General features: G+C 38.1%; 2 protein-coding genes across 2 annotated transcripts; one reads left to right on the top strand and one right to left on the bottom strand.

Annotated features, from left to right (window-relative positions):
- The first annotated feature begins 453 nt into the window (after nucleotides 1–453).
- cks2 (CDC28 protein kinase regulatory subunit 2) lies at nucleotides 454–2,495 on the top strand. Its single transcript, XM_014025781.1, has 3 exons — nucleotides 454–626; nucleotides 948–1,075; nucleotides 1,948–2,495. Exons 1-3 carry the CDS (start codon nucleotides 568–570, stop codon nucleotides 1,989–1,991), a joined length of 231 nt encoding a protein of 76 aa, XP_013881235.1. The 5' UTR covers nucleotides 454–567; the 3' UTR covers nucleotides 1,992–2,495.
- cimap1d (CIMAP1 family member D) lies at nucleotides 2,077–5,998 on the bottom strand. The gene is made up of 4 exons (XM_014025779.1): nucleotides 5,899–5,998; nucleotides 3,894–4,004; nucleotides 3,499–3,612; nucleotides 2,077–3,042 (listed from the first exon to the last, which is right to left on the bottom strand). The coding sequence occupies exons 1-4, from the start codon at nucleotides 5,936–5,938 to the stop codon at nucleotides 2,555–2,557; spliced, it is 753 nt and encodes a 250-aa protein (XP_013881233.1). The 5' UTR covers nucleotides 5,939–5,998; the 3' UTR covers nucleotides 2,077–2,554.
- Nucleotides 5,999–10,523: the final 4,525 nt, after the last annotated feature.

Genomic DNA, 10,523 nt, shown 5'->3' with positions numbered 1-10,523 from the left:
TATATATATATAAAGACTTAGTGTTTTTGGAGAGTATTTGACCTTTTACTGCTTTACATTTACCAATGCGCATGCTCAGTCATTGTGGTCCAGATAGGATCATACTTCCGGTTCGTTGAAAGTCAAATATGTCTCATGTACCAATAAACCAAATAGGATTGCATTTAATTCATTTAAAAAGGAGGCAATAGACCATTATTTTCCCACCCCTGTCTGGAATAGCTAAAAAGGCTTTAACAAAGTGTTCTCACTCAATACACMTTTTTCTTATACAAATGCACATATGTTTAATAAAACTAGTCCTGACATTATACTGTATTGCAAAATAAAAATAAAAAATACAAGTAAATTATTATAAACAGGAATGGTGTTTATTAAGTTTTTCGTTTTTCCAGGCGAGTGAATCATCTTCTCATATTTAGACGATCGTGTTTTGTCCACGTGGTAAAGTTYTGTCCAATCAGGGGAAAGCGGGTGCGTTTTGAAATCAGCGGCAGATGACTGMAGTTCGTCGCGCAGTAAATAAACCKAGCTAATAGCCGATAACAGGAGTATCGCTGGTTCAAGATGTCAAAGAAACTAATTTACTATTCTGACAAGTACAACGACGAGGAGTTCGAGTACAGGTACTGATGTAGTCGAAGTTTTAAGGCATTTTAAGTTTTGTAATTTTGACAAATCTCCTCCAACGCCAAAATAATAATAATAATATTTGTTATTTTGGAACTACTATGTCAGTATGTGGCGCATTATAACATTCATATTTCGGTTTTAGTGGCCAAAAGGCTGCTGTAATGGAGTAAACAAACAAAATACATGTTATTACGTAACATAACGGTTAGCTAACGGCTAGGTTAGCCATGCTAACACTTTTCAGTAGCGAGTAATATTATTCGTTTTAATGCTGTGCCTTAATGTAAAATATTWATAAATTTACCTCCCAACAGGCATGTGGTGCTTCCTAAGCAGCTGTCTAAACTGGTGCCCACCACCCATCTGATGGCAGAGGAGGAGTGGAGAGGACTGGGGGTCCAGCAGAGCGAGGGCTGGATTCACTACATGATCCACAAACCAGGTCAGTCACCATCAGCCTGAAAGACCTCTTCCTGAAGTTTTCTGTTTCTGTTCTGTTGTTGGGCATGTCTGACAGTGTAGTATATTGCCAAAATAATCATAAAAAAAAAAAACTACAGGCAAGCAGGCATCAACAGCTTTTCTGGTAATAATAATAATAATAATAATAATAATAATAAGGATAACAACAACAATAATAATACATTTTATTTGTTAGCACGTTTCAAGATGCATAAGAACATGTTACAAAATGAAAGACAATGAGTACAAAAGTATGGTTGACCACAATGTAAAAGCACAGACTAAAAWTTGAAAACAAAGAAATTACTAAGAAATAGACAGTTTTGCAGTTTTCTGTGCGCACTGCATTGTGGGTAGGGGACAGAGGTTTATCCTTGTTAACTAGGGGAGTCCAATCTTGGTCCACCATGGCCGCTATCCTGCCTATTTAGCTTTTTTCCCTGTTCCAACACACCTGATACAATGAGTGAATTACCTCCTCAAGTTCTGCAGAGGCCTGTTAATCACCCATTCATTCAAATCAGGTGTGTTAGAGCAGAGAAACCCTTTAAAAAAGCTTGAGAACCAGGATTAGACTGGGTGCTACGAGATATCGAAAATACTTGATTGGTTTAGGTCCTACTGGTACTCACTATTTTATGCATTTTTCTATAAAATGGTCTATTAGAGGGTGAAAACTAACTTCAGCAGATGGGATTTGATAGAAAACTCAAATATACACATCTGTGTCTTTGTTAGATAAATAGAAAATATGCTTAAATAATCCTGTAATAACTCCTTTTTTCCGTAGGTTTAGCTAGCAGTTATGTAAAGGTTATACTGACACACACTCCTTTTTTCTTTATTCCTCAGAGCCACACATACTACTGTTCAGGAGGCCTCTCCCAAAACAATGAATGGGAATCAACTTTAAAATATGTATCCCCTTTGTTTGTTTTTGTTGTCATTTGACCGTGCAGGTCTTTAACAATTTGTCTTTTATTTATTTATTTTTTATATATATGTTGGCATGTATTGTTTGAGGAAAAAGCAGTACTTGTTTTAGTGTGGTGCGCTTACAAAATGTATTTTTTTGTTTTGCTGAGGTGAAGAGAGGAAGAAGTCTCKGTTTCAGCTGTGAATATTTACCTGATATAAACTACAAGAGCTTACTGAGCTAGTTGYACACTTTGAACAATTCTTTCAAAATATCTTTCCATGTTGTAAATTGCTCTGTGTTGTCAAGATTTGATCTGAGCAACATGTATCTAGTAAAAACTTGTATTTTTCTTTAAATATTATTGTTTGAACTTGTGTTTGTGTTATGTGCTTATAGATATTAGACATTTTGTCAGTGAGTTATGGTTAATTCAACATGTACTTTCTTACTAAAAGAACAAAATAAAATATTTTTGGTCACATTTCTCACCTTTTTTTATGCAGTTTTTAAAAATATATAATGTTTTGGACTGTTTGACGTTCAGTCAGAAAAGCCAACAATTAACGGGGTGACAAACTCAGAGTGTCTGACGCCCATGGTGTAAGCTGGCGCCTTGGACTTGTGAACTGTGACTTTCTCAGGGTTATAAGATCCAGGGCCGGGTTTTTCCGTGCCGTTCTTGTGTAAATCGTGACGTCCTAAAATGGAAAACGCCGGCTGTCGGGAAAGATAAACGTTGGGGTCCGTACTGTTGTAGCTGCAGGGTCCAGGTGTCTTTGCTAACTCCACGGATCGCCCCCCTCGGCTGAAGCTACCTGACATGGTGTAACTGGCACTGGCCCGCTTGTTCGGGACATGAGGCCCCAGGAGTGGAGGCAGGCTGTACTTATTGGGAGCGGGGACAGGGTCCAGGCAGCGGTACTGGGTACGAGAACCTATTGTGTAGGCCGGGGGTCTGGTCTGCAGGTTGCACGGGGGTGCTCTCTCAGGGCTGTATGCACCAGGTCCAGGTGTGTGGAACAGCTCTTCTGGGGACCAGAGAAAAGTAAAGCCAGTATGATCACACTGGACCTCTTTAAACCTAATGGTTTTTATACTTAAAGAGACATTAGGTTGTAATTTCAGGTTGTTTTAGGAATATTTACATAAACATAGATTATTTCTTTGGTGTAACAAGGCTTCTTGGCAATAAATCTGATACAGTTGGAAAGCCTGTTAATTTCCCTTTTATATGTCACATTTGTAAGGAACATGCATTTGTGGGATGAGCAGTAGAGCTGAGTATGTAAATTTGCCAAATCTCTGCTTATTTTGCTGTTATTGACACTTCTGATACCCCCAGGTGCTGCCAATCAGATGCCTGATATAAGATTTATTGCCAAGAAGCATTGTTACAACAAATAAATAATCTACCAAACACAAATTTACTTATGTTTTGTGCTAAGTATACAAATATGCTCAATTAGAGGAAAGGAAAACCTTACTTTGAGCTTTCATTCTACTCAACATTGAAAATGCAGGAGAACCAGTCTTTCCAAAACGAGTGATTTTTGGGTCAACGTGATATCGAGGTCCTGGACTGGAGTCGACAGAATACACTGCAAGGAAAACATTTATGATCAACTAGGTGTGATATTTACGTGTTTGTTTCAGTCTTGAAAACAAAATAGTTGGGGGAAAAATGGCAAAATCCTTATGTGTTGTCTCCCCCTAGTGCTTCAGATGAGATCACACAAGTGGCAGACAAACTGATGTGATGTAAGGTAAGGTGCTCTAAAACAAATTGAAATGCACCGTTTGTTTAAAACATTTTCTGAAAGGATAAATAATAAAATGTACTATAGTCCCAGATATGGGTGAGAGAAAGAAACAGACTCACTCTTATTACTGATTCTGCCATGGAAAGAGTACGCAGGGCTGGTTTGTTTCGTGAAGTCGTGGCCAACATATCCAATGGTTGGAGGAAGTCCATAGCGGCCGGGTCCTGGCCCTGGAGACCAGTGGAAATGCTTGATGGGTGTAGTCATTAACAGAACACACTTTATGTATGTGAGCCATCACATGGAACCAAGGATTAGGTCACAAAGTGGTTCGTGGAGAAACAGTACACGGTGTTTTGGTTAAATTGAAACAACTGGCTTTTAACAGAATAATGTTTAAAGGAAATATCTGAAATATAATTGTAGAATTTTTCTGAAGCCTTGTTTGAACAGTAGCAACAAATCATGTGATTTTGAGCAGAAAAGCCTTACATTTTTTATCATTTTCTCTGTGAGCCAGCAAAGCTTCTTGTTTTTCATTGCCTGGGAACTCAGTATCCAAATAGGTGACCCGTCATATCGAAACAAGGATTAATTCTAAAGGTGGAATGTGGAGAAATAGGCAGATATAGTGTGTTGATTAAAACATTTGCAAACATTGCATTTTGTCAAAAATATAATAAATAATAAAATAAATTATCAATGTATCATTTAAATGAACTGTCTGAAATATAATCCTAAAAAAATGGAAGCACTTTTTTTTTGAGCATTAGCAACAAAAAACCTTATTTTGGGGAAAAGTGCTTTAATTTTTTTTTTGAGATTTTCCCTGTGAGCTATTGAAGCTTTTATTTCTTTCTCAATCCCAATCTCAATATTTATATACTGTTTGAGGTTTCCTCTTTATAATGACATCGGAAATTCCTCATTAAAGGCCCTGTCACACTAGACAGCTTATGCCAATTTATGAAACTTTTTTTGTCTAAATTGTTAATAAAAGTTATATATTTGATCAAATTGTTTGAATGACATTATTTACATGTGTGTATTATGTAGCTTACCATCATCAGTGTGTGAATGTGTGTGTGAATGGGTGAACGTCTGTAGTGTAAAGCCCTTTGGGGTCTGGAAGGACTCAAAAGCACAATAGAAGTTCAGTCCATTTTACCATTTTTACATGCCGAAAAGAAGGTTCCTGTTGATTTTTTCCAATTCCATTTTCAATGTAGACATCTTTAAAATGTTCATAAGCTGAGGTGTGGCAGGGCCTTAAAATTACATAAAATTAAGGTTCCAACCAAATACTAATGTATCATTGTAACCAACAAGACAAATTATGTCATATCTCGGGATCCACTTTTGATATTAGAGTGATCCAGGTATCAAAACGTATAGCTTTTAAAGCCAGGAACCGGAAAATTTTATAAGGTCCTTTTGGCCACATTTGACTTAATCCTCATTTCGATACAGGTCACATATTCTTTGAATTTTGCTTTTTAAAATRGTGTCAAAAAATCCTCATTAGAATGACATATAAATAGAATTCAGACCAAATATGAGTTATCCTGATTAGGAAGACAAATCAAAGCATATCTCTGGAACCACTCATGAAATCAGCATGATCAGGTTTCAAAATGTAGCTTAAAAAGCAGAAATCTCAAAATGTGCTGAGGTCATTTTGACCTCATTTTAATCCTATATGATAGGTCTCAGAGTCATTTTTCAATTTATAAAGAAAAATACAGAAATTTGTGTAAAATTTACAGTCAGTTTTGCATAAGGCTGCTGGCATGAAAATATACATTATGGTATTGGTTATTTTTAATGTACCAAAGATGTTTTTCAGTATGACACTCCTATCCTGTCAAAGTCTGGGTGTGTTTCAGTAAGAAAACCCAACACCAACAATAACTAATAAGCTGATTAAAAAAAAAACATGACATCATCATGCAAATCTTCAGTGGAATGTGCAGAAGCAGAGCTGGAGGGTGAATATTTTTTTACCAGAACAGAGTGAGTCCTGGCCAGTCCACACGCTGAAAACTTCGACTACGCTCCAGGCAGTTTTTTTTAAACACAACACAGCTAATTTATATGCTGAAACACAAATAATCAGCAGCTTACCTTTTTCTTTCCCTGCAATTGTTGGATATTTTTTCTCCATTTGACATATAAATGGGATGGAAGCTTCAAGAATCCAGCAATGCTTGCAGTGCTGCAGAGATATCCACCGATCGTGTCAGCGTTCGTGTAAATAATGAGAAACACCTTGAAAATAAGCTTTAACACCTCACCAACAGGTAAGTCCTCTTTTCAGACAAATGTGAATAATCTATCAGATGAGTGAATAAAGGAGCAGCTTTCTTCTTAATCCAGCATGGTGGTCTTCTTTCAGGTGTCTCATCTTCAAATAAAAAAAAAAAACCAGAACCCTGGCTCGCACACAATCAATTCCCAATTTCCCCTGAAGCAATCAGGAAACCGGACACCAATAATACGCTTCAAACTGTCAACCGCACTTCAGACTCTTTAACAGCAAGAGTTTAATCCACCTGCCTTTGGCCCCTTTTTTTTGTCCAAATCACCCCCCACACCGTAGTGTGGCTCAGACAGGTGAATGGCCCGCCTGCCAAAGGGATGGACGTACAGGTTCACTCAGCTCAGAGGCAATGTCATCACTCTGATTCACTTGCATGTAACGCTAGCTCCCCCGCCCCGCAAACCATCCCCCTCCTTTCACTCTTTCTGCTCATCACAGGGCGGCCGTGCAGTATCACTCTTCAGTCAGGCATGCAGTTACCACAGAGACCTTGTTGCACCCAGGTCCCCTGCAACGCTGGCTCGTTTTTTCAATTGGAGCAAAGTGCTTTATTGCTTGATGGAAACCAGGTTGACTGAACTAGAACAGGGATGGGCAACTTAAAAAATGGAAGGGGACACGTTTTTTTTGTTGACACTACCAGAGGGCCAAACAGCGCCGCACACTGACCCAAATGTAATAAAATTGTCATTTCGCAAAAAGCCATGTTTACCACTGAGAGGCCTCCTCTCTTTTAAATCCTTAACAGTCTTTGTTCCACCAGTGGGCAAAAACTGTGAAGTTTCTGCCTTTAAACGTTTCCGGACGTTTCCAGATGCTACCGGGGGGCTTTTATTTGAAAACCAGGGTGTCAGAAGACTTCCTCTAGTTCCTATCTTCAGCTCAACACCCTTACAAAAAATAAAAATGTCAAAAGGCTTTTAAGGAATTTCAGAGCCAAATGTCTGTAAATATTTAAGAACTGAGGAGACCAGCTGCTGGAGTTTTTGTAGGGGAATGTCCCATTCTTGTCTGATGTAAGATTTTAGTTGTTCAGTTCTGGTTCCTCCTGTCTTCCTTTTTTTGTTGTTTCATGATGCATGAAATGTTTTTGATGTTTTTTAGTGAGAGGCCTGGGCTGCAGGAAGACCAGTTCAGTGTTGTAGTAATGGATTGTGGTGGACCAGACTTAAACCAGGACAAAGTTGTTCAAAAATGGAAAAAAGTTCAATTTAATAATGTCAAAAAATACTTAACAAAGGGCCAAACTCCAAAGGAAAAAATTAATCAAATGATAAATGACACAAATTCGACCCCAACCCAACTGAGCTCAACTGAACAGTAAGTAAACAAAAAAAAAAAATAAAATAAAAATAACTGACCTCCTGACAAAGACTGCTTAAATAGGGGTGGAATAACCTAAACTTGCCACATGAGGGAGGTACAACAGGACAAATAAATTAAAATGTAGCAAAAAGAACAAACACAATAAAGCAAAATAACTTTAACTTAGCACAAATAATTACAAGTGAATATCAAAGTGTCACAAATTAAACAATTAAAGGTCAAATTTAACAAATAAAGTCCACCCCCTAGTCCTTTGAAGTGGTTAGTTCCTTAATGGCTTCAACACCTCCAGCTGGTCTCTGCTTGCAGAACCTCAAAGAAAAACAAGTGTAAGTAAACCACTCAGACAAATATTAACTAAAGTGTGCACCCAGTAGAAAATATGTCTAAATAAAATAACTTAAAATAACTTACACAGAGTGTCATCTGTAACTAATAAAATAAATCAGGAGAATTTAGACCGACAGTCCTTCAAGGCCACGTAGGGGAGAGCTGAATCCGTAATCACAGTGACAGTTGTTTGGGAACAGAGAAAATGTTTTCGGTCAGGCAGACAATAATAATTTTCCATCTGCCTTAATGTCCTCTGGTACATCTCAAGGTGGCGAATCCAATCAGACAAATAATGTGGGCAATCCCGCCGAGCCGAGCTATCAGCTTCTCCAAAATCAATTCCATCTCACCACCAAAGTCCAGGGACCTCAGCTGGCCCGCGACCCTCAGCAGAACCGCTTGCAGACCAAGTCCAGCTCGCACAGGGCGTGAGCCTGAGTGCTGAAAGCACGGCAATCCTTCATATTGGTCAGGCAGCCAGGAAATGAACAGCCACTGACGCTGTTTTGTAGAACACCGAGAAGGGGTTATCTGCAGAATCAAAGTGGGTGTGTCACAAGAGTGGGCGTGTCAAAAGCATAAACACTGTGGGCTACGAGGCCTACATGACGGTATCCTTAGATCCTGCTTGACCTCTTTACAGCCTGACCTTGACTCCAACACTAAAGTTAACCAGGAGAAATGTGACCCAAGGAGGGTTCTCCAGAAAAAGTGGTGCCATACAGTAACGCCCCTTTTGTTCTTGTCCAATCAGGTGGTGCCGTACGGTATCGCCCCTTTTTTGCTTGTCCAGTCAGGTGTGTCCCTTTAACAAAGTCCGTCAAATCAGGTGTGTCGCTTTAGAATCGCCTTTCCTTGTGACATGCCCACTCGTCCGCAGAGACCCCTACTTGAGAATACCAGGAGCCCACCAAGCCAATCTGTAGAAATCCAGTGATCAGAATCCAATAAATGCTAGTTGAACAGCAGAACAGAGGGCCCACCTTTGACATGTCCTCGTTCCAAAAATTTATTAAGAGACCAGCTAACCAAATCCATAAAAATTTTGGTTTTGGATGAAAACATAGAGGAGGCTCCGAGCAGCAAAGCAGGGGAAATAAGGGAGTGCAGAAGAGAGAGAAAAAGCGTCTTACTCCTCCGAGAGCAGAAAAAATAAAATAACATTATTAGCATTTTAGCAACATTAGCTTGCTTAGCTAAAACGCTAACCAACTGACGGTTAGTTTTGCCTTGCGGTCAAACAGTTAGATCTGATGTTGCGAATAAATACAATGAGTCAGTTGACTATTGTAAACATCTCTTTATTTTGATGAAAAACAAAAATGTTCATGTAGCTGACAAATGCAGCAACAGTGAAGTCATAAAAGGTAAATTTAGTGTTTAATTAAACGTTAGCTTGTGTAGCTGAAAGCCACAATCACCGTTGGTTTCAGCTTGTGTTTTGAGTCAGTCTGCTTTAACTGTATCATTTCTTTTTTTAATTAGTTCTGGGAGGTCATAGGCTTTTTAGAGAAGCGTTGTTGCCATAAAACACAAAAGTACCTTTTTTCTCAGAATATTTTTGATGTATATATTTTGATTTGTTTTCGTTTGTTTTAAGTGTCTTTGTTTTAATTACACAGTTTTTTGGGTGTTTTATTGACTGAGACTGTACAGCACTTTTTGGTTGTTTAAATGCTTTAAAAATAAAATTGGTATGGTAAAATGAAGGTATAACGTCTCAACTTTTTCAGAATCGGGAGGTGTAATCAACAAAGTCTGCCCAGATGTAGCTCCAATTGAGCCCCGATTGTCCCAAACATTTGTGATTTGCAGGACTCAAAGATGGACGTAACAGGAGGTGCAGTACTTCGACGTTAATCTTTAACGTGCTCCAACTGTCGCTTTGGAGACTCGAATCTGTTGTCAGCAGTAAGAAAAACGCATCCACTGTCAACAATGTCTAAACGAAAACAAACACGCTCGGATGCTTTCAGTCTCTAAGACAGAAGTGTGTCAGGTCAGAGAGCAGGATATTTCATAGCAGAACCTCTGTTTCTGGGAAATGAAATGAAATAAATAAATAGATAAATAAATAAATAAATATTTGCACAGAATGCACTGTTTTGTTTTTTTAATAGGAATGTTCAAAACTTGACCAAAAGGACTTCAAAAGCCTGCATTATTTAGAATAAATTTTATTTACATTTGTTTCAAAAGTCACAATCTTTGATATGAATCAGAGTTACATTTAAATCAAATTTGGTGTTTTTTACGTAAATCGAAAACATTGCTGCTAATTTGAACTTGATTGCTTTAAGAATCCAGAACTACACGCAGACACAAAACGAAATAGCTTATGATCTGTACAAATAAATCTCCTTGAAAGACAGGTAAACAGTGAGCAGTGTAAGCAGAGTAGTTTTAGATATAGCAAAAGCAACTTTGCAGTAATTAATCCAGTACTGGGACATTAATCTCATCAGCTGTTTCAGTTATGGACTTAAAGCCTCCCTGTGAAAGAAAGAAAACCTTGGAAAGCTCACAAGGGAATAAAATCAGCTGCATGATGGGGAAGGACTTAAAAAGTTATAAAAATAAAATAATATGACTTCTACCTACAAATAAATACCACAGATAGAAAATATAACAAAACATTTTGCTTAACATCAGGTGTAATTACAAACATAAATACTTGATTATTGGAGTGGAGATAAAGGAATAACAAGGGATGCTATGGTGCTTATTGAAGACTAGGAGAAGAAAAGTCCAGAGGATTCTAGCTTAATAA

This window comes from Austrofundulus limnaeus, unplaced genomic scaffold (genome assembly GCF_001266775.1).
Source record: "Austrofundulus limnaeus strain Quisiro unplaced genomic scaffold, Austrofundulus_limnaeus-1.0 Scaffold498, whole genome shotgun sequence".
Taxonomy (NCBI): domain Eukaryota; kingdom Metazoa; phylum Chordata; class Actinopteri; order Cyprinodontiformes; family Rivulidae; genus Austrofundulus; species Austrofundulus limnaeus.
Note: the sequence above shows the minus strand (reverse complement) of the source record. Positions and strands in the feature narration are given on the sequence as shown.